The sequence below is a fragment of the Falco cherrug genome, chromosome 11, assembly GCF_023634085.1.
Source record: "Falco cherrug isolate bFalChe1 chromosome 11, bFalChe1.pri, whole genome shotgun sequence".
In the NCBI taxonomy this organism is placed as follows: Eukaryota; Metazoa; Chordata; class Aves; order Falconiformes; family Falconidae; genus Falco; species Falco cherrug.
The window spans coordinates 17,980,297-18,004,549 of record NC_073707.1 but is presented as its reverse complement, the minus strand read 5'-3'; the positions used below and the strand labels follow the sequence as shown (position 1 = coordinate 18,004,549).

At 35.7% G+C, this 24,253-nt stretch overlaps 1 protein-coding gene across 2 annotated transcripts in view; it reads left to right on the top strand.

The window, feature by feature from the left end:
* Positions 1-22,843, top strand: part of PLOD2 (procollagen-lysine,2-oxoglutarate 5-dioxygenase 2) — a 54,893-nt gene extending 32,050 nt beyond the window's left edge. The window contains exons 9-20 of one of the 2 annotated variants that reach the window (XM_055723783.1): positions 3,844-3,969; positions 5,525-5,646; positions 12,355-12,459; positions 13,817-13,942; positions 15,126-15,267; positions 16,475-16,537; positions 17,885-17,998; positions 18,403-18,468; positions 19,404-19,508; positions 19,934-20,080; positions 20,372-20,497; positions 21,624-22,843. In XM_055723783.1, the coding sequence (XP_055579758.1) occupies positions 3,844-3,969; positions 5,525-5,646; positions 12,355-12,459; positions 13,817-13,942; positions 15,126-15,267; positions 16,475-16,537; positions 17,885-17,998; positions 18,403-18,468; positions 19,404-19,508; positions 19,934-20,080; positions 20,372-20,497; positions 21,624-21,779 (1,398 nt within the window). In that variant the 3' untranslated portion in view covers positions 21,780-22,843. The remainder of the gene's footprint in view (positions 1-3,843; positions 3,970-5,524; positions 5,647-12,354; positions 12,460-13,816; positions 13,943-15,125; positions 15,268-16,474; positions 16,538-17,884; positions 17,999-18,402; positions 18,469-19,403; positions 19,509-19,933; positions 20,081-20,371; positions 20,498-21,623) is intronic. The other variant, XM_055723784.1, reaches the window with a different exon arrangement.
* Positions 22,844-24,253: the final 1,410 nt, after the last annotated feature.

The window sequence follows — 24,253 nt, the reverse complement described above, 5'->3', positions numbered from 1 at the left end:
TTTTTAACTGCAGGCCTACAAAAAACTTGATATGCACCAATTTAACAATTTGTTACGAGTAGAGGTTAACTGTAACACGATTAGTTACTGTTTTCTGAGAGATACTGAGAAACAGTCAAAACTACCTTGTAGAGCATGATACAGATATCTGTATTGTATATGTAAATGTGTTTCTGTAGAATAAATCTCATATAATTGAGATTTGGATATCAGTTCAGTCTTCAGAATTCTTGTAGGACAAACATACACGTACACATGACTCTGTGTATCCAGTATTCGGGCTCCAAGCATGACGTCTTTAGTGTCTTTATGAATATTTCAGCTTGTACTCAGTAAATTTTAGGCAAAGTAAATACTAAGATCTACCATGCTGAAATGTAAGGCTTGTACTTAAAGAACATTCTGATTATTGTTAATAGGCTGTTTCCAGCAGCTGTTTCATTTCTGTTCTGTATTGAAGATTGGCATTAGAACAGGTCTTAGAAGGTCATGTTAAAGATAACAATCCACTACTACTCTCATACTATCTTTGCAATGAAAGAATAAAGTGAAAAATTTTCTGGACAATAAGTAGCTTATGGACTGGAATATAACCTAAAAAAGTTATTGCTGGAATTGTAATAACTTTCAGATTATTTTACATCTTTTATTTATTTTAATTTTGCTTTGAAGTTACAACACTTGAATGATTGTTCTACTGAAATAGTGTTTGCAGTCCCAAGATACAGTTTACCTGAGGAAAAGTTGTTGTCTAAGTTTTTCCTAAGGGTGGTGTTAATTATAATGTAGTTGGGAAGCAGTTAAATCTTAAAGCCGGTAATAGGGAGTAACTTGCAATGATTTACTGGATAGCTTCCTATAGCTTATGTACATCTACTTGGAATGTGTCTTCCTTACTGTAATTCATTCTTTGGACTTCATACCTCATTCACTCTGCCAGCAGAAATAACGAGACTTTTCCTTGGCCTCTGTAGAATGTTTACTTCAGGCATTTCTAAGCACAAGCAATATTTCATTTTCTGAACGCGCTTTCTGTTCAGGCCTGGCTGGTTGCTACTTAACAAGAAATCTTCAGTGAAAAGAAGAATACCAGCTCTGTGCCTCTAATAGTTCTTCTCATATTGTTTTATTTAACTTTATGCATTGATACACTCATCTTCTGAGGATTTTGCTTGTTCTCATAAGCAAGTAGAGGATAAGATTTGTTGATACCAGCTATGTTTTGGGCTTTGAGTTCTTTTAGGTGAATTCTGACATGAATGGGTCCTTGTCTTGATGAGCTTAGGTGTTGCAAATTCAATGTTTTGGGCTGGGCTTACCCACAGATCTTGCTTTTAGCAGTACAAAATGGATAAACTCCACTGTAGAACAAGGAGCTGAAATAATACTGATTTCCATCATGGACATGGGGATATCTATCCTTCTGTGGAGGTCAGGGGTAGGTGCGTGCAAGGCAGAGATGGGTGGAAGCATTGCCATAGGGTATGTAGGTTGGTCTGTGATGGATGAGCAGAAGAGCCCAAGGCATTAGCAAGGTCAGTGTGAGTAGGTGCTGGGAGCATGACCTGTGAAAAGCTGAGCTTCAGGGTTACCTGTGAAGGAGCTGAGAGCCATGTATGCAGAGTGTTTTGCTTTTAGTCCTTGTCATCTTCACAGAAGCAGGACCTCCTGTGCTCTGATCAGAGCTGAAGTGTGGAAGCACTCAGTAATTGCATTCTTCTGCTAATGTCAGCAGCATGTGCCACCCCCAAATTAGCTACCTGCCTGAGACAAAGTAGGGTAATGAAAAATAAATTGAAGAACACACCCTGACTCAATAAGTGTAAATTTTTGCCACTTCTTAAGGGTTTTTTTGCTTAAACCTAAATTAAACTGGAAAACAGATTTAGTCTCTTAAATGAGAGCTACTTCCTAAATCCTGAAGCTTGTTACTGGTGTGGAGACTTCCTGGTGCAGGTGGAAAGAATGACCTCGCTCATCTTTTGGCTTCACTGGTGACTCTTGTGCAAGAGTTCCTGGACTTAGTGTGATTTTACTGGGACATTATCCTGTATTTCTTTCAAAAATTGCCATATGCTCAACTACTGCTTGTGAGAAAGTAAACTTTAAAAGGCAAATGCATGACCTTAGTGAAACTGAGAAAATTACATCCTGGTACTGACTGGATATTTCCAAAGTGTTTTTGCTGAGGCACAACTGGGAAGAACCAAAATTTCTGACTTGATATACTCAAAATGCTGGTTATTAAAATTGTCCATTGTGACCTAGATTCAGATTATGCAGTGGCAACTCCTTATAGTATGGTGAGCCAGGATCTAGATTGATGAGCTCTCTGCTTTGAGGAGATGTGGTGGGAGATGCATCAGAAATGGGAGACACAGCAGAGCGTTCTGCTTTGAGGAGATACAGTTAGCCGGAATTTTTACTCTTGGTTCTTTAAACACTTACTTTTACCTCAGTCATCCTACACAGATCTTAGCGTAGAGCCAAGCAGTTCACACTTGAGTGTGCTGCAGGAGTGTCAGTAATTCCTTTTTGTCCCTATAACCCTTGCAGGTCCAGCTTGAACCTGCTTCTCTTTATCCTGGAGAGTAAGGGGAAAATGGCTCAGAATTAGAGAAACAGTCAAAATAGGTTAATGCAGCAGTTCTAGTATTGGTAGCAATGTGCAGGTACAGCTTGGTAAGCCTGATGGCACACACAGTTTTCCTCATTGCTTGCAATCAGCAGCACCAATTACCATGACACCAGCCTTAGTGGAGTGGTTGCCAGAGAATCACAGCTGCATTTTTCAGGACATGTCAGTGTACTTGTCTTCATCAGTTTTCAAGTTATTAGGATGTCTGCATGAGTATGTATTAGGTTTGCAGATGAAATTGTGAATAGGAGGTAGTCAGGGTAAACACTGGTGCCTAATGTTTCCAATCTGGTGCATTTGCCAGTATGTTTCTGGATTTCTGATGTAGACAGTGATGCAGTAAAATCTCAACATGCACTAATGGTTTATCCAGACACTTTTCAAGTGGGTGTTGGCTTGCTTAAGGAAAGCTAAATTGCAGCCTTTTATACTTGTGTAAGGTTTCTCTCCAAGCCTTGTAGTGGGTTAGACGTTTATACTAATTGTTTTGGAGGTGGAAATTTTTTTTGTTTAATAGTCTTATGTCTGTGTAGAAGTCGAGGCCTTTGAAGATTAAATTTCTGTCTTGCATAGTGTAATAATATATATTAGGAATACACAGAAGTGCTGTCTAGTTTTTTTTAGTAGTCATGATCTCCCTATCAAGCCCATACAAACCAGGAATTAATACCACTGTACAGAAAGATGTGAATTCACGTTAAAACATAAATGCTTTATGTGAAAACACATAAAAATAAAAATTAATCAGATAAGTAAAATGTTTTGTGGTATTTATTCTTTAACTACTTCTAAAAAACCTAGTCTTCCTTACATTTTCTTGCAAATGTAACGTATGTACATTACTTGCAAAAAAATGAAATTACAGTGTAGTTCTAGGTGTATTTTCTTAAATATTTTTTCAACATTTTAATAATACTTTTTTTAAAGAAGGAATTTAAAAAAAACATATGTTATTTTCTACTTCCTGTTTCTGTTACTGGAATTTGAAGAGTTTTCTAGCAATATTAAATCCATTGTCTTTGCTTATTTAATGAAGTGAGTGTAAATAAAAAGGGGTCATAGCAGTTCTGAGCCAGCTGGTTTTGATTGTTTGAAGACTGTGTAGTCTTAAGTTACTACAACATGACTTAAGTTGCTTTTTAGTATAATTAATCTTAGAAAGGAGGCAAGTCTTATTGGTTGTGTCAAAATATCATTTTTTTTAGGAATATCCAAGAGTAAAAATTGGTGTTTTCATTGAACAACCCACTCCTTTCCTACCTAAATTTTTAGACAGACTGTTGACTCTGGACTACCCAAAGGAGGCACTCAGTATCTTCATTCATAATAATGTAAGTATGATGTTACTATAGTGCCAAGCTTCAGTTTTGGAAATTATGCTATGAATGAAAGTGTGTGAGAGAATATATGGATTCTTTATATGTACATAGTTAACTGCATAGGAAGAGATAATCTTTCAGAATTCAGTATGCAGAAGTGGAAAAAATACACAAATGCAATGAGATAGCGTCAGTGCTTACTGAAGTCTTGAAAGAAGCTGCTTAGATTCTTTCTTTCACTAATAAAAAATTTGTATTTTAAAGTGTGGGCTTCTGGGGGAAGTACTGATAACAAAGTAGAGTAAGAATAGAATAGTTTCAGTTTGAAGGGACCCACAATAATAATCTAGGCCAACTGCCTCTCCACTTCAGGACTGACCAAAAGTTAGAGCATGTTATTAATAAACTACTATCCAATAGTTGACACTGGATTTGCTTTTCTTTCCATTGATACCCCACTGCGTTTATGTTTCTCTTGGTTCTCTTGCTCGGTGCCATGGGAAAGACATGTATATCAAAGTGTATTTTGAATGGCACTACAGATGAATTGCTTTTTTGAATATTTTTGAATGCTTTTTGCTAATTACCTAATGATCTGGTGTCACTGATAGTTCACCAGTGACTTCAGTATTGCTGTTTTCTTGAGTGAGGTGGCAGATGTGTGTAAGTCTTTTTTTGGGGGCGGGAACACAAAAAACCCCCCCAAAACAAAAAAAAACCCAAACAACCCAAAAACCAGAAAAACCCAGCTGGGCTGGAAGAGAAATAGGAGGAAAAATATAATCTTGCCCTTTTTCACTTGGCGTGCAATACTGTTGATATTGTAGCACAAAAAGTCTGAATAGAAGTGGAGTTTATCTTTAAAGTTTTCAGTGTGTTTTATAAAGGGGATGTTAAATGGGATATGCACATAGGAATCGTAGGCTATGCTAGGTTCTTTTGCTTCAACCAGAAGTCATATGGTATTTGAAATGAACATAAACTGAATAGCTTTTTTTTATCATAAAGGGGGGGAAAAGCCTACCCAATACTTACTCTAATATCGGCCATAATATATAAAAGCTGTGAATGAGAACACTGGGTTGGAAGCATTGCTTGCAGCTGAGGTCTTTAATTTACAGGTAGGGTACTTAGAAATTAGACACAATCACTGTGACCATGTTTTAAAGAAACAATGACTGCTGTGACTGTCCACCTGGGTACAGGTGGCAGCTCCCTTTCTAAAGCCATTCTGGAACAGCATAAAAAACTTGTGTGCCACTGAGGTTGTAGGATGGTTTTGAAGATCATAAAATATTCTGAAAAAAATATTGCATAAACATTCTGTGAACCTTGCATCATTGGTCTGGAAGTATGGATTTGGTTTATATTGCTGATGTGTTGGATTCTTTTGCTGAAATTTTGAACAGACAAGCTTCATTTTAATGACAGTTGTACTGGAATATTCTTAAAATGCTGTTTGCCATCTGTATGTTTAGGATAGAATACAATATGTTCTTGGACTCTGTGTGTATGATTTCACAACAACTTGTACTTTTCACTAAAAACAATATTAACATGATTACAGGAGGTTTACCATGAAAAGCACATCAAGAAATTCTGGGAAAAAGCCAAGAACATTATCAGAAGTATAAAAATTGTTGGACCTGAAGAAAATCTCAGTCAAGCAGAAGCCCGGAACATGGGAATGTAAATTCTAATTTATAAATCTGTTATAATGATGCATACACTAACATTTTTTCACCTTTTATGTATACTATTTTGCATCTTAAACGCTAACAATTTTACATTGTAAGATACAAAAGCAGAAGTTTTTTGGTATAACAACATCTAGATATGAACTGAGTTTTTTTTATAGTTTCTGTGTAATATAAAAAGCTGTTGGTCATTGTGAAAACATCTCTGGTTTGGACTACTGTGATAATCTGTCATCATGCCTTCTAATGAAGGCGTAGACAATAGACTACAAAGAAATAAGAGGTGTCAAATTTTTTTACATTATGGTTATCTCAAACATGGGTGTATGTTAAAACATGATGAGTATGAACTGTATAGTTTAAATATTTATTTTGCAAACAATGCTATTGAAATGGATGATACAACACAACAAACTTTTTATTAAAGTTTGTGCAGAAAATTATATGTAGTAGTAATTTAAAAAAATGTGGAAGCAGATGCAAATGTAAATTGAAATTCTAATTGCAGTGTATCTTCTAAAAATGTTTGTTTCTTTTTTTAATCCAAAACCTTTTCAAGCTAACATCAGAGTGTTTTTTCGAATAGAATTTCCTCTTGCACTGGATATGCATTTAACAATTGCACTTCTGTTGTCTTAGTCATCTAGCCCTGGCACACCTGCCCCCAACTCCCTTTTTCTTTTTTAAATGGTATTATATTCAAGTGAAAATATGGTTAAAGCTTGACCTGGCCATACAGGTGACAGAACTATATTTCTTCCTATGGTTCAAAAGACAGGAATATCCATTAGAAGTGTTCTAGTAGAAGTTCCTGCTTTCAGGAGGAAGAAAAAAGGACTTGCGAAGGCAACTGACTTTCTGATACTTGGTCCTGCTTGCTTTTTTTTCTTTTTTTCCTTTTGTTCCTACTAGGGAATCCAGATCTTTAGTTTTTAAACCTGGCACTTGCTAGACCTAAATGTGACCTTTGGAGTATGCATACCATGTCAGACCTGCCTGTCAAGATGTGTCTTCAGTGGCTGCAGCACTGGCTACTACCACAGCATTGCTTGTGCCTCTCCCAGTATGTCCTGTCAGTCAGATTATGGAATTTTACACACCAGCATCCCACCAAGACATCGCTGTGGCTCTTGAGCAGGCTCTGTCCTCACATAATTCTTCCACTCTTTTCTCCCAAATCTTCCATGAGTGTCAGAGCAGAGAAATTAATTTTGAAAGGCCCTTTTCTTTTATATTCAGAGGCCAAGAGCATAGCATAGGCTGTTCATGGCACCAGCTGAAAGAATGAAGGTCCAGTCCTGAGTCTCTGTGATGTTCTTGGAAATTTGTGTGAATGGGGCTTTGTTGTGCTGAAGCCACTGAAAAACTGATATTTGGCTGAGGTCCAAGCCTCTCCGGTAGCCTTTCTATGAAACACTACGGCTGCCCAATGTTAGTGTAAACAGCCATTCACGTGTTTACAAATCATTATTTCCAGTAAACTTTAAACAAATGTATCATGTTTGCAAACTTTTTGAAGTAGCGTACACTACATGTAACTGAGGTAGAATTTCTGCAGTTGCCTTTTCCTCTTTGTTATATAGACACCATAAGGCAGAATCTTTAATGTAATAAATTTCTGTACTGTAACTAAATCTCACCTGAAGATCTTTAAACCTGTCATCTTTTGACAGAACCTACTGACGTATGTGACAGAGGTTTTGATATGGTATATGGTCTTTGCTTGATCTGTGGGTAAAAAATAGTGATTTAAATGTATATTTGCAGAAAATCACTCAAAATTCTGTTATGTAAGGCAGAGAGATAATCATACATACTTGTGGTGAGTACCACTGGATACACTACACTGTGATGTGTTATCCATTGTCCAGATTGAATTTCACCCATGTTGCTCCTCCCTTGAAAAGCCTCCTTAATAAAGATTCTCTTAGAGATATGTACCATATAGAGAAAATATGGAATGAGACCATGCCAAAATACTGAATCATCCTGAAAGTATGAGTGTTATTAGTAGGATTTTTCATGTGAGCAATATAGATACAACTTGACGTCCCCTTTCGATTTGACTGAAGCAAGTTCAGTTTATTTGCTGCTTCCTTTGTACTTCTGCTCTGCTTGGCTGCCCTAATGAACATTGCCACTCCTCTGGCACAACTGCATTTTACTTTTCCTCAAAAAAAGTACCTTGGAAGTGCAGGTAGTTACCATAAAAAAATATTTGCTTTCAGCCTTCAGCTGGCTTCCAACATAAATAACCTCATTTATTCCTAACTAATACTGCAATGGGAATAACTTGAAAAGAGTGATCCTTCAAACCTTTTTGATGATTTGATTTACAGAGATTGATATATTTGGTGGTCTTATTAATTTTCTCCTGCCTTTATCTGCATTGTTGACTGATAGTTTTGTTCCATCTGCCTTAAACACTTGCTTTCTCTTTTTCCAAATTAGCCGATTTTAGTGTCTCTGTTACTTTCCAGTAGATTTAGAATTAATTTTGTCTCCTCACTTGCACATTCCACACAAAATCTATTCATCTGAAGCAGTAAAACAGGCTTCAAATTATACAGAGATAGAGGGAACTTCAAGCATTGAAGTTCTGGTTTGTTTTCAGCAGAATACTTTCAAGTATATAACACAGTTGGGTCAGTTTTCTCCTTACCTCTTTCTTTTCTTCCCTTTTTTAGCTCAGTAAAAAGTGATGCTAAATCACAATGAGGTTCTCGGTAAATGAGACTCTCTTATGACAAAATAGATATGAGAAAATAACATTTTTTAAAAAAATAATTCACCTGTAGCCATGCAGCAAACCTCTGTCTAATTTTCTCATTTACGCAATAAAGAATAATTGAAGCATTTACTTTCTTGCTGCTTCTTGACTTGGAAAGCTCTCTTCTGTGCTTGTGAAAGTTGGATAGGTGTTGAAAAGGACCTAAAAACAGCAAAAACCTGTTACAATCCAACAAGACGGGCAAACAGGAGTGCACAGCTTTCTGTATTGTGGGCTGAAACAATAAAAAGGGAGGAAAATAAAGAGGAGTTTAGCTGCGTGTTGTCAAAGTCTGTTCTCTGCATGTACATCACTTGAAACCCTAAAATAGCATTCCCATGTCTTTTTTTATAGCCTTTGTCTACAAGGAATATATTAGAGTTCTTACAGCTGGTTCTTTTTTTCTTTAGGAAAAAGCTCATTTGTGGTTTCGCCTTGTTTGGGGATGAGATTTCACCCAGCTGTTACACGACTCGTTATAGCAGATAATGTAAAATAACAATATGAAATTTATTCAAGCAATAACAGAAACTGAGGAAACACAGGAATTTACCTCATTCACATCTCTGAGGTTTTATTTATAAAAGGCGGCTTTTCCATAATCTTTTTTTCCCCAAATACTTACAGTTTTTCAGGGTTTCTTTTTCTTTGAGTTTTTTTTTTTTTTATCCTCCCTCAAAAATGTTAGTAATAGAACTAGCTAGGACTTTTTTGTGAACTTTAAAAATACGATTTAACTCAACTTTGAGTAGGAACATGCACATTTTAATGAAATTGTACATTGGAAGTTTTCAAAAGTTTCAGGAAGAATAGTAGAGAGATCAGAATTGGTTAGAGAGTTCACTGACCTCACTGTTGAATTTTGAGCTGAATTTGGAGTCTCCTGTGTGTTTCTTGAGAAAGGATATTAAGTCCTTGTCTCTGAGCTCCCATTTGGCATTGATCAGCCGTGAGGTGGACTCCCTTTCAGTCCTTCAAGCAGGGCAAGTATCTTGGATATGGTTGAAGAAAGAGCAGGAATTAAACCTGTGTCTCCCAGATGTCAAGTGATATCTGGTGGAGACTTGGGTTTTCTGGAGTTGCTTCTTCTGAACACTTTGGCAGTTTTGGGTTTCAGGCTCAGATGGAAGTGGAAACAGCTTGAAATTTGAGTATTGCAGAAGAAAACCAGCTTTCCCACCCCTATCTCATACCAGTAGCTTCCAGGTGTGGTAACTGTGGTAACAATACTGAAGCTTGAGATGCAAAACTAAACATTAGTGCTTTATCTGTTTTGTGGCTGTGTTTGTTTGGTTTTAGTGATGATTGATAAGAGTTTGTTTATACTGTTGTGGCTATCTGGAGTGATGCAAAATGTAACCCTAAATGGCAGCGAGTGTCACCCAGTGTTTCAGTGAGCGCTGCAGCCTTTTATCTGGGACACGTTTTCTTTCAGAGGTCTGTCAAATGCTGTAAGTGCTTTCCCTTTGGACTAACAGTCCACATTTGGATTTTTATTTCTAAACTGTGAGTGGTATAAAAATGATAAATAGATTAATTGCAAATTCAAACTGTCTCAAAAAAACCCCCCAAACAAACCAGCAAACCCCACCCAAAATTTAAGTGACTCAATGGTAAAGAAATTGGGTAGACCATGTACCTTACTGCTAAAAGCAGCTAGCTCCTTGGAGTGTCTCAGTGGAAAGTTTGATGAAGAGCAGTGGCACTTTCCCTTTTGGATGAGGTCACTCTTCCAGATGGGCTTGTGGTTTGTAAGCAAAGTTAAACATTTCTCTGATTGCAAAATACTTTAAACTGATTTGCTGAGCTTCACTTAATGCTTCCAGCAAAAAAATCTTGGCCTTCTACTAGATTTCTGTTAATTGCTACGCTGAAATGGCTTTAAGTTACGTACAAAAATATAGCTTTCTTTTTAACATTTGCTCTTGGTTTATAAGCAGGTGGAGTGTAAAGCAAGTAGATTTTAGCCAAATCGGTTTAGCCATTGAATTTAAGTTAGGAAGTATATTACTGAACTTATGAGTATTGCTAGAAAGCACTTTTCACTTGTTCTTTGGTACAACCTGGACATAGTAGTTTCACATACAATCTGGGATTCCTGCATCTGGAGAGGTTAGCATACACTGTGAGAAGGTAATATTTTAAAGCATGAGAATATGCAGGATTACTTTTATTTTCTTGAGAAAGCTACTTGGCAATATTGAAAGCCAATGAATTTCTTGAGAGAGTAGGCTTGCTTTGTAAGTTTTGACACAAACTTTTACAACTCTTTTTCTGTATATCTGAAGCCTGAAGTGTTTTGTGGAGATGACCTTAAAGTGCAAGGGCAAAATTAATACTTCACATTTGACTTGGTGACTTGAATCTGGGAATGCAAGGAAAATTATTGTGCTTTAAATGTTAAGCTTTGCCATTTGGTTATGCAGTCTTCATTGCTATTTAGAAATAGGGGGAAAATGAGTTGAAGTACAGTCAGCATACTAGCCTTGAGTTTTGGTCTTTTTATATCTGTATATGCACATGTAATAAATATATAGAATATCAATACATATCTTTAATATTCTTGGTTTCAGAGGTTGAAGTTGAAGGCTTCATTGTAGGTGATTTGTACTACAGCTAAATAAGGCAGTAATGCCTTAAATAGTCTCAATAATTGAGAGTTCTCAGTAGATTATTGCATGACTTAGTGTGACTTAGACCAAAACGTTTAATTTAGCATTTTGTGTTTTGGATTATTATGTGAATAAAGAACAGAAGGATTTTCAACACTAAACATATTGTTTTAATAGTTATATATATATATATTAATAGTTTTAATAGAATTCACTGGCTCTGCATTTAAAGTTGGGAGGTGAGAGTGAGGGGAAAAAAAGGCAAAAGTTGAAGGATTGTACATTTTTAAATTATGTGATCAATTTTTCAGTCAAGTTTGCTTACAACTGTATATAAATCTGTACAATTTGGTTTTTTTCACATTTTCATAATTAAAAACATTAATTCCATTCATATTTTTGTTAGCAGCAAAAGGTTTAGCTGCTTTTGGGGAATTGCTGGCCAGTGTTGTCAGGAACCCCAGACTGACATCAAGTTCTTTGGTCTCTCAGATTTAGTTTCCTCATTAGTAAAATGGGGATAAAGGAATGGAATGTTTTTGGAAGAAATCTAACATCTAATGTCAAGTGCAATATAAAAGTTGGGTTACTATTAATAATTGTAAATAAAGCTACTTACATTGTGTTCAGTAGTTGTAAAACTTCGGACTGAATAGGCTGGTAATGGACAGTGCCATAAACACTTAATTGCTGGACTGTGTTATGGCCAAAATAAAATCTGCTGGTTTCAATTGGGACAATTATGTGAGGAAGTGCTGGTTAAGGAATTGCTGGCATAAAAACATGTATACATAAGATAAACTGTCAGTGAAGATGTCCGTGAAGACAAAACCAGAAACTGGCTAAAGATTTAAACTATAGGTGTGTGTCTAAACCCCGTGACTTCAGCAGTAGTGGGAAGACCATTTTTGCATTTCAGTATTTTAAAAATTTGGCTCAAATTACTACTACATCTTCAGTGATCAGGTTTGAAGTGCAGGGATTGCTTAAATTTATGGTATAAAAAGCTCTGCTTTCTACTGTGATTCAAACAAAGTCATTCTTAAGTCCTTTGAGCAGAAGAAAGTTTGAACAAAGAGACCTAAAATATAAAAATATAAGGCATCTGATCCATGTCTTTAAATCTTCTTGTAGATGATCATGATACTGTAGCCTAAAGACACCTTTCTTTTACAATACTATACTGCAGAGAGCTTTTACTGCCATGTATGAGTAGAGCATTTGGTTGTGGTTTGGGGTTGTTGAGTTGTTTTTTTGTTGTTGTTTGTTCATCTTTTCTGGTTATGTGTGAGTTAATCATTCCCTTTTTTCTTTTTAGGGACCTTTGTCGCCAGCATAAAGCATGTGAATATTACTTCAGCATAGATGCAGATGTCGTGCTCACAAACCCGAAAACTTTAAGGCTACTAATAGAACAGAACAGGTGTAGTATATCTCTTGATTTTACAGAATTTCCTCTAGCTTTAAAGGATTTTCTGGGGCACATCCAGAGAAAATAAGATCCCATCTGTTCTTGCAGAGCTACCTGTGGTATTTGTTTACCTTTGTTTATTTGTTTATCTTTGTTTACCTGTGGTATTTGATTGCCATAGTTCATAATGAGCTTGGAGGTGAACGATTCACAAAGCATTTTGTTCCTGGCAAACAGCAATTCTTGATGTGAATTTCAAATGCTTCAAGGTTCCTCTGAAGAGAATGGTATGGTGTAAGCAAGTTTTATGAAATGCATTAAGATTTCACTGACTAATGATGTCAAAGTTGGTCATATACAAAACACTTAAAAACCCAACACAAACAACCCCACTCAACAACAAAAAAGCCCTCAAACCAAACAGAAACTCCCCAGAGTTTACTACTCTGGTGTTGCAGTATTATTGCTTTCTTTTTAAATTACAGACACAATAAAATAGTGAAAGGTTGTTGGAGATGAAGCAGTTTAATGACTAATTTCTCCTTGTATTAGTACGATCTCTTCAGTTATACAAAGCTGTGACTTCACCAGCAAGTAGCTTTCAGCAAACTGGGCCCACTGGGAATGCTGTGCACTTCATTTCTGCCAGTTTGTAAAGTCCCATGTTAAGTAGGTAGGCGGTGTTTGCCTGTTCCTAACAAATTGGGGAATCTCAAGTGTATCACAGAAAGATAAATTATCAATGTCTGTTTTGACCTACTGGTGAGAAGCATGGAGCTTAAGCGAGGATGTGGCTGACAGTTCTTTGCACTATATTACTTGTACTATTTATTATTGTAGAAACAGGCTAAAAGCCAGGTACACTAGGTGGAAGAAACAGAAACTTTGCAAAATATATCTAGCAGTAGCAGTAGGCAGCCTCTGAAACAAAGTGTCATTTTATTCTTTTTATTCTGGTCAACTTATATTTCTCCTTTTGACTGTTAAATTCTGGGTAAGCCAAGTCTCACTGTGGTTTTCTTGTGGTGTTTATTTTTGGTTTGGTTTGTTTTGTTTTGTTTTTTGGTTTTTTGGGTTTTTTTTCCATGCCTTTGACTTTGTGATGCTTTTTGCCATTATATTATGGGCAGGGTTTTTTTTTTTGTGTGTGACTGAAAATCAAACCACCTCTGATTTATAGGAAATTTTGTTTCTGTTACACTGATGTTGCTTCTGGGCAGTGGGTGCTTGGATGCTGTTTCTTCCAGCTTTGAGTTCAGCTCATTGATGTTTTAACTACACTATACTTCAAACAGTAAAGCCAGTATATTTTGACATGTAGTCTATGCATTACAGTTCATATTTTCTTGTTCAATATGTCACTTTACAGAAAGATAATTGCTCCACTTGTAACTCGTCATGGGAAGCTTTGGTCCAATTTCTGGGGTGCTTTGAGCCCAGATGGCTATTATGCTCGATCGGAAGATTATGTTGATATTGTCCAAGGAAACAGAGTGTAAGTAATATGAGCTAATTTTTAATGTCAAGGCACCCAGTATGATGATCAGGAAAATATTCGTAGATTTTCATGTAATATGGTATTATTCCTGAAGAGGTTAGTTATATAGCTTAGATTTTCCTGTTTCATAGAAGTGCATTTGTTTTCCCATTTGTTTTTTACCAATTCACAGCTTGAATAAAAAAAGCAAAGGGTTTAACACAATGAGCTGGTATTAGCAATGGACATAGTCATTACTGGTACCTGTCTGATTGTGTCTGGTTACTCTAGCAGTGCATAACATAGAAAATGGCAAGACAAATAGCAAATCCAAAACTCTGTATCCCAGGAACCTTGGTCAAAAGAAGTGACTGTTGCATTCACCAAATGACTTCTTAATTTCTTTGGCCAAATGCATAATTAACTGAACAGCTATAGTTTTTTCATGTGTTTCTTCCTGTATATTAGGTCAGATATATCCTAAGGAGCTCTTGAGAAATACATTTTTTCACATAACCTTTTGGGTTTATCCTTCCCCTAAATGAATGTGATGTAAGTTGTTCTAAGCTTGACTTTCCCATGTGGTGATGCCTTTTCATTGCCCTGGAAGAACAAAGAGGTCTGAAACAGATTAACTGTTTGAATAGGATTGGCTCATTTTCAAAAGCACTGAAAGATGTGCTCGTGGCACTGGGAGGGAGGGAATCTGCAGAGTGAGCGTTGTGAACAGCAATGAGTTTTTGTTGATATTGGCCCAGCTCACATAAATACATGGCCTGCTGTGGTCCGTGTGTTTCTGTGTGAGGAGGTCAGACCAGCTGTGTAAAACCTCAGTGAAGTTTAAAAGAGATTGTTAAATGAGTTTAGAATTACTTTCTCCATCTGGTAGTGTAGAATAATATTATAAGATTGACTGATTGCCTTAACTATGGAAGCATGAAGTACATTTGTAGTTAAAACTCTTTACAGAATTTGACCTTTCTATTTCTTAACAGTACTTCATAAAAGTTGAATTACTGTCAGAGATGTCCATAGTGTTCAGCTGTAGTTTTTCAAATGTCTTGTGAACCTTTCAGCTTCATTTCCTTGAAACTTGATCAGTCTTGTCAGCAAATACAGAGGCACTGATTTGATAGAATACGCAACAAATTAGTTTTCATGGATTTAAATTATTTGCATTTGATTTTTATTTTTTTTACAGAGGAGTATGGAACATTCCTTATATGGCTAATATATACTTAATTAAGGGACAGACTCTCAGATCAGAGATGAAAGAAAAGAACTACTTTATGCGTGATAAGTTGGATCCTGATATGGCTTTCTGCAGGAATGCCAGGGAAATGGTAAGGTGTATTTGTAACAGCTTGCCTTTAAATACACATAGACTTCTTTGTGTCCTGCTACACTTGACTGCTTCACTTGATTGATCTTGGATATTATATTTTCTAATTCAAAGTACTGGCCAATTTTTGTGACATAGAAACTTTAGGTGTATTTTTTGACATTGTTGAGAACAGAGGTTTTTGCAAGGCCAGTGCACTGGTGCACTGACTGCATGATGTTTTTTGTTTAAACTCACTGAAAATTCCTGTTGAGGTTAAAATACCTTCCTTATTGGTGCAACCTCAAGAGATGAAAAAGGGGCTCAACTATTTTGCTGTGTATGACTTCAAACTTATCAATGCATTTAGAGCATCTCTATAATGCACGTTTTTATTAAATGTAAAACTTCTAGCAGACTAAGTTGGAATATTTTGCAATTTTATATTTAAGTAGATACATATTTAAATGAATGATGGGCAGTGTTGATATAAAAAGCCTAAGTGATTTATGAAATGGTAGGAATCTTCTTAAGGAGCATGAATTACTCATTAATTTTTCCAGATAGATTAAAACTGTATCAGAAATTTGTTACTTGCATTAAGCTGTAAGTAATGAGAGGAAACTTCTTTGTTCTGTAAAATTATGAATATGTAAATCCACATTTCTACTGATATTTACACTAGTTTCAGCACAGAAACAAATAAGACCTAAACCAGACCTATTTCCAGACACTATAGCACTGAAAAATAATTTTGCTGAATTGAACAAGAAAAGTTGGCAAGTATTAATTTTTTTATTCCCTCATAACAAGGCATGATCTCCTTTGTTTGTACTGATTCTTCAGAACATCCCCATCCAATTCTGTTGTACTCAAACCTTCCCAGCATCAGTTATTGCAAACCTGTGCTTCCTGTGCGCTCGTTTAACTAATCTGACTGGCTCATCAGAAAATTGCTTTCTCTCTTCCTTTTTCTCAGTCTGTGCTGTAAGATGGTCTGGTACGTGCTTGTTTTTGTATTGCAGCAGATAAGAAGGGGCTGGTGGAAACAGCTTTGACATGTGTATTATGAGCTTTGCTTGGAGATGCATGTTGTCTGTAAAGGCATATCAGCTTTAGATCAAAGGCTGCTATTTCCCTGATGTGACTGTGGAAACCTAATAGTAGTCGGAAAAAGAGAAAGAGCTGATGTATCAGAAAACTGATGTGATGATTCTCCTTCATTTTAGACTTTACAAAGGGAAAAAGACTCCCCTTCTTCGGAAACATTCCATATGCTCAGACCCCCAAAGGTGTTGCTTTATTATTTTTTTTTATTCATTAGTTATTATTACCTGCAGTATTACTCTACCACCAGAAGATACTTCTCCTCTGTCCACTTACTCTAATGAAATACTGCTCTAGCTTTCTCTTCAGTCTTCTGAGGTTCAAGTTTTTGCCAGGGACAGGTGACCAGTTCAAAGCATCTTAGAGAGGCTTGTTGTTTCCTTAGCGGGGTTTCTCAGGGCTTCTGAGGTCAAGGTGTGCTGAAGATGTGCTTCTGTAGTTAAAATTGATTCAGCAGTCCTGGGAAGGACTAAAGCTCAAATCGCTAGCAGGTCTGTCAGGCCCCCTCAGGCACCACACTGTCACTTGAAGCTGTTTTTCTTGTACCCAGACCCTCCTTATTCTCCCTGCAGCAGCTATTTTACGATTTGGTAAGTGCCCAAAAGTGGGCATGTGTTTAACATAATCATTACCTTTCTAACAGTTTAACTCTTTTTCAGACAAAAACATAGAAATACCAAATCATCCAAATGGTAATGTCTTCATCTACTGCAAATCCAAAAGTCACAAACACTTAAGAAATTAAGTTTTAGTCTGAAAAACAGTAAACAAAAAACCCAACAACCCATAGAACTTGTTTCTTTTAAAAAAGGCTATTTTCTTTTACTATTTTTAATCAAGAGTTTTGTTGATGATTTCTGTTAATAGCTTGATAATAAAGCTGTATCTTACCACACTTGATATCTTGCATATATTTTACAATGTTTACTCAGGTGAACATACTTCAAACTGCTGAGCTGTTTTGTATCCTGATCTGAATATTTTTATATGCTGTATTTGCCAATATCTTTTTATTTCAGGCCAGATCACCAGAAGGATCATGTAGTGAATACTCTGAAATAAGTTTCTTCTGACTTCCATTAGCCCTGTTATTGTTAGCTTATTCTTTCAGTTTTTAATTGGAAACCAAACCCTAGATGCTGGTTTTCATGTATGAGTATTTTCAGTTTGAGAACAGGTGCTTCCAGTGTGTCTGCTTAGGTTTTCTGGAAAATAAATCAGCCGAGCGCTTCTCTGTATTTTCCTTTCTATAACTGTGTGTGGGTTTACATTATGAACAATGTATGGTTTTGTTTAATGTGTTTAGAAAATAAGTTCAGCAAAATGCTTGCAAACAAATTACGAATGCTAGTTGGCGATTAGAATCAACCACTGAAAATTAAAGAAGCTGAATGAACAGCATGCGTATAATATGTATATATAAGTATTATGACTACACTTTCATAAAATGTATAAACAAACAGACTTTTTAAAAACATAATTTTTGCTAAGGTGGACAGTTTCACTAATGACATTTTCTCTGCTTGATATAGGGTGTTTTTATGTATATTACCAACAGACATGAATTTGGAAGACTTCTTTCTACAGCCAATTACAATACCTCCCACTACAACAATGACCTCTGGCAGATATTTGAAAATCCTGTGGTATGCATCTAATTATTGATGAAATGGTTATTTTATTTGAAAAAGTTGTAAAGTTTATGTATTATAAAGGTCTCAGGATTTAAAGACTTTACATGGAGAACATTGTTCATTATGCGCTAAATACTGGGTGTGTACTAAAAGTTGTCCTCTGACACCCATTTAAGCAAATGGCACTATATCATATCAACTAGCCAACTGATGACCGGTGTGAGGATTTGGAGATATGGCCCTAATGTAACAGGTTTCATGATTTTTAACATGTTAAGAACCAGTTCATTTATGGGTGTAAGAAATGGTTCAATTGTTTCCAATGCTTTCAGTAGAGCAAATTAGTGGAATATAAATTATTTTTTGTCACTTATAAATTAGTTTTTGTTTTAATGTTTTAAAATTGTGTTTTTTAGGATTGGAAGGAAACCTATATAAATCCCAACTACTCAAAGATATTCACTGATAATATAGTGGAACAGGTGGGTATAAGAAGTTGTCTTAAAATTTGTGGAACTGACCAATAATAAATTGACATATGGTAACTATTTCCATGCAAATGCTGTTTTGGTCTTCGGCTGAACAACTTTTTGATGTTTTGGATCAGAACTGGATTTTTGCCACTTTGAAAACTAGATCAGAAGAGTCCAAAAATGATTGCTGGAGTGCTTAGAATTATGTGGTTCTGCAAATAACTGCCTTCTCCAAAATACAGATGTATTTAGCTTATTTATTTGAACTACATAGTACGACTAGCAGAAGGCCTAATAAAATTTCTGTAGGAGATTGCTGTGTTTTCTGGTGTCTAGTGAAGGCAAGCCCATCTAGATACTTTCCTTGGGGTGTGCCTTTCTGTATGGATTCCTAAGGTCTGACAACCATGAATCCAAGGTAAAACCTTTCGTTGGATACAGAGGTCTTTTTGGGCTTTTTTGTTGCTTTGATTTGTTTGTTTGTTTTCTGCCTGGCTACTTGCTTTAGACAACTGTTCTGTACAGAACACTTCTAAGGTGGTAATTGCTGTACCAGTGTTGGACTGTGACGATTAGGGACAGTGACTTAATGAACTTCCTTAAGAAGCTGGGACAAATTGGGTTTGTGTTCAAAACAATGTTAACTTTTAAACTGTTTTTCTAATAGCTTGTGACGTGGAAGATCAGGGTAGTTATTTAGAGCAACCAAGGCACAGAATACATGGGTACTCTGCCACAGTGGTTAATGCTGGGTCATGGCTTACAAGGTAGCTTGTAGTTTTTGCTTCATTCTGTGAGAAGATGCTTGTGGATCAAGACAAAATTTAATTATTTAAATGTATCTGAATTATGTCTCAGATGAGAAGAGCTGATATTCTTTAGTGACCAAGAAAAGTGAAGATGTCCTTTGTTCTTGCCCTTTTTTTTTTTTTCTTCTTTTGTAGCCATGTCCAGATGTGTTTTGGTTTCCCATATTTTCTGACACTGCCTGTGATGAATTGGTAGAAGAAATGGAACATTTTGGACAATGGTCTGGTGGAAAACACCAAGTAAGTGTCAGACTATATAAGCATGACCTTAATGACTAATTTATTATGTTATTTATAACAGTAGTAATTCACAGTGTACTCTCTTGATCTGATATAACTTCAGTTGCATCTGCATCTCTAATAAATAAAACCATTACCTCAGGAAGTCCTTATTTACAGGCAACATATCCAAATATTGACTCACCTTTTAAAAAATGTACAAATTTTGCTTACTGGTAGCCTCATTGATACCTCAGCTTTTTTTTTTTCTTTCCCCCCTCAGCAGTTAGCTGTGAAATTACTGTACAGCAAGAAGCTCACATATATCCACTAAAGCATTGCTTTGTTTCAGTTTTGTGATTCTGTAGATTTCAAATAAGCATTTGTAGAAGTGCCAGAAGTATTCCATATCCATATTTCAAGGCTCTTTATGGTGTTTTCATTAGGACAGCCGTATTTCTGGAGGTTATGAAAACGTCCCAACTGATGATATCCATATGAAGCAAATCGGACTGGATAATGAATGGCTGCATTTCATAAGAGAGTTCATTGCACCAGTTACGCTGAAAGTGTTTGCTGGCTATTATACCAAGGTATGGGTTTAAATTTTTTGCACGTAATTTCATGGCATGACTGATTCTAAGTATTTTATTGAATATACCTTCTTTGGTTTGGTTGGGGAGTTTATACATGATGTAACAGTAGTTATAGAATGTTGTTGAGTTGGTAACTTGGCTTTAAACAAAAAAAACAAATGACCAAAACAAAAAAACCCACCAAACCAAGAACCCTAACAAAAAAAAAAACCCAAAACACCAAACCAAGAACCCTATGTATGACTTAGTAGTTCACAGGTTGAAGTCTGACTGTGTATTTTGTTTCAGGGTTATGCTTTATTGAATTTTGTTGTAAAATATAGCCCTGACAGACAACGGTCACTCAGACCTCACCATGACTCCTCTACATTCACAATCAACATCGCTCTCAACAAAGTAGGAGAGGACTTTCAAGTAAGTTGACAACTTACTGTCTTAAAAAATGTTGTCCTTTGAGTGTCTAGTAGAATTTCCAAACTAGAACGCAAATGTTTATACTTAAAGACCATACTGAAAAGGAAAAAAGATGTGCATCACAAATTGAGAGGTATTATTCTGTGGTGTTTTTTGACAAGTATTGCATTTACTAGATTGCACGATCTCGAACTGTTGATGCAGTCAGGCTGAGTTGGTCAAAATGGTTTCAAATGGTGGGGCAGAAAACTTTGGAGATGTTAGCAATTTCATTTTTAACATTTCTGAAATGCTTCATTTCTCTACAGTGAAAAACAGTTTTTCAAAATACATTCAGTAGTCCAAAGTTGACTCAGATGGCTTCTTAACAGTTTTTTTTAGTTATTCTTTATTTAGAGCAGCCACAGAATGAAAATTTTCAGCTGTTCCTGATTTTTTTTTTTCTGAGATAAACTGTTTTCTACTCCAATATCAATTCAAAGAAAAGTTCCCAGAGGCAGGGCAGTGGCAGTAATAGCCAGCTTTGACTAGCAGAGAAACTTAACCTGTTTTCTTTATAAACCTGTATTATTCACAGTCCTACTTAACACCTGTAACTGTGTTTGTCAAAGTTAGTATTTTAGAAGATACACCTTCAGTTTGAAAGCAACAGCCAGATTAATTAAAGATTTGTTTAAATGGGTCTTGGGCAGGGATGCAGTAGAAGATACACCTTCAGTTTGAAAGCAACAGCCAGATTAATTAATTTAAGATTTGTTTAAATGGGTCTTGGGCAGGGATGCAGTTCTGGAACAAGGCCTGTGAACATGATTTGCTTCTCTCTGGTGTCATCTACAGTAAAGTTATTACAGACCTGTTTGTCAGAGTTGCTGCTTGAATGAGTTGTTATCCAGGGAATGCTAAAGCAAAGCAAGGAGAAATCTTTGGTTGCAAATGCATGTCTGTTATGTTTTGCTCTGAAGATGGTGTCATTTAAACAACCTTGTTAATAGGGGTGGGAAGAATAGTTAACAGTCTATTAATAATAGCAAAATATTTGCAGATATGAATGAATAAAAAGGAACTTACTCTATTAAAACACAAGGTAAATGTTTGGGGTTTTGTTTTGTTTGTGTTTTTACTACAGGGAGGTGGATGTAAATTTCTTAGGTACAACTGCTCTATTGAGTCTCCCAGGAAAGGATGGAGTTTCATGCACCCAGGAAGACTTACTCATTTACATGAAGGACTTCCTATCTTGAATGGCACAAGATACATTGCAGTATCATTTATTGATCCTTAATTTTATTTTATTATTTTTTTTGCCGTCTCCAACAGCAGTGTTTGATTCTTTATGTAAACATTTATTTATAGATTTCTTCTGGAAGATGGTGATAAAAGAAACTTTAAGTTACTGTTCCTAGACAGCAGAGTTACTTTGGGCTAAAAGAATGGAAAAAAGAGAAAATATTCTAAAATTGTTGAAGATTTCTCAATATCTGCTCTGAGCCTTGAGTCGTAAAGTAAACATGTCCTGCTTGTTTTTCCATTCTGCTGTCTTGAAGAGTAGGTAAGGAGGGAAAATGGAAAAACATTTTATGATGAATCTATTTCTTTGTTGAAAAAAAACCCCAAACAACCCTAGATACAATACTGTCTGAAAAATTTATTGTGGTTTTCATTTAGTAAAGTGACACAGCTGAAGTTTTTGTGGTGTGTATTTGGTATTAACCAATTAAAAACCACAGCATAAAACCAAAATTAAGTGAATCTGGTATACAGTTGTTGGGGATAAGCCATAATCCCACATGCTGGTATATACTGAAGGGAAAACTTCTCAGTAGCCTGTTTTCTTCATTCATTTTCAATACTGAAGTGTACACCATTAGATAAAAAAATAAATTGCTGAGATGAAGCAAGGATTAAATAATTTAGTTTAAAATGGTTTATAATTTGTTTTGAGAATTCATCCTGTTGAAAATTTACTTTTCTTCACCAAGTGACCTTCATTTAAAATGAGTTATTTTTCTAAATGTGTAATTGCACCCAATTGATACTGGAAAATTGATGTTTATTTTCAGAATGCTGGTAAATTTTAATAATAGGATGTTTTATAGAGACAATTTTCTACTCTTACATAAATTACTTGAATCTTTTATCAGGAAAATGAAATGGTGGCAGTCTCTCTTTTAAAACTAAGGGTCTTAACTTGCCGTTTATTTTAAAGATATCAGTTTAAAATATTCCTACTGTATCTACTGTTTGTAATTTAAAGAAACTTGAAGCTAACTATCTCAAAGTCTACCGTGCTAAAATGCACAACATGTTGGAAAAACTTGTGAAAAATAAAGGGTAATTTTAAATTAATGTACAGCTTTCACTTGACTGTATTAGGTTGTTTCTTTGCATGTTGTCATTGTTCTTACAGAAATTATATTTAATTTTTTTAAAGAATTGTTTTAAAAGAGCTGTAGATACATTTAGAACAGAGGTTCCTCTATGTGTCAGTTTTTGGTTTATTTACTCTGTTACTGTTGAAATTATTTCGTATGTGGGCTGGTGCCTGTGTACCAAACCTTGCATTACACTTTCAGGACAACCCCAGGAGGCTGGATGTTTCTTGTCTTCTGTACCAACCTTCCTGTTTTCTATAGAGACTTTTTGATATCTAAACAGTAGTTCACTTTTTACCTGGTAATATTTGAAGAAGCTTAATATCAAGTTTCCTAAACAGAAACTTTATTTGGAGCTGAAAGGATTTGGAGGGGAGTTCAGGGATTATTGTTTTATGAAAAATAAGCATGTCTGCTTATTTCCCTCTTCTGCTCTTTTGAGGAATGGGTTGTAGCCATACTTAAAGTTATGCTGAAGCAAATACATCAAAATGTGGTGACTCCAATAATGTACTCAAATGAGCTGGCTTGAAAAGGAATGACTTTTTACAGGAAACTGTTTGCTTTCTTTTAATTTCTTTTTACATTGTCAACTTTTCTTCATTTTAGGTTAATATTTGGAGATTGATATCCCTCAACTTTGTTTCCAGTCATGGAACATCTCTGTCTTAGTGAGTGTATGCTTAGGCAAACTTTACAGATAAGAAAATCTTCAGGTCTTCAGAATGAAAGCAGCCTTTGTTAATCATGTTTTTCTGAGCATTCCCCTGTGGTCTCTTAGGATAACTCAGAACACAATAATGTTTTTGCCACTGGATCAGGTACAGACAGTTTAATTTTGTGAGGAGCTTCCCTGGAAAAAACCCACAAAAATATAATCCTGTAACACAAAGGGGAAGTTCTTTTGCAGAAACAATTTTTTCCCCATAACTTGTATTTTAATTTTGTATTTTGTAGTTCTTGGTCATTTTTTTTAATGTTTATTTTTATCCTTACTTATTATTAAATTTCTCTGTTTGCAACTATTAATTCACTCTGTCATGTAGTGACTCAAAATGCTACATTCACTGTGCTGCACATTTGTTGGAAGGGAAAACGTGTTTGCCATGCTCATGTTACTAAGATTCTCTCTTTTTCTTTTAATGAGGTTTTGGGAACACTGACAACTGCCTTTAAGGTGGGTGGCGGCATGTGTGCAAGTGTCCTCATTAACTTCTTAGGAACTGACAGATTCCAGAAAAAAGTTTGTTCTTAACAGTACACCTGAATTAGTTCTGAAAGCTCTGCTGTTCTGTTAGCATGTGAGTACACAAGCATGCACAGGCTAAACAGAATTGTCACTATTAGGAGATTATTTTTAATTTTCATCACTTTTAAAAGCACT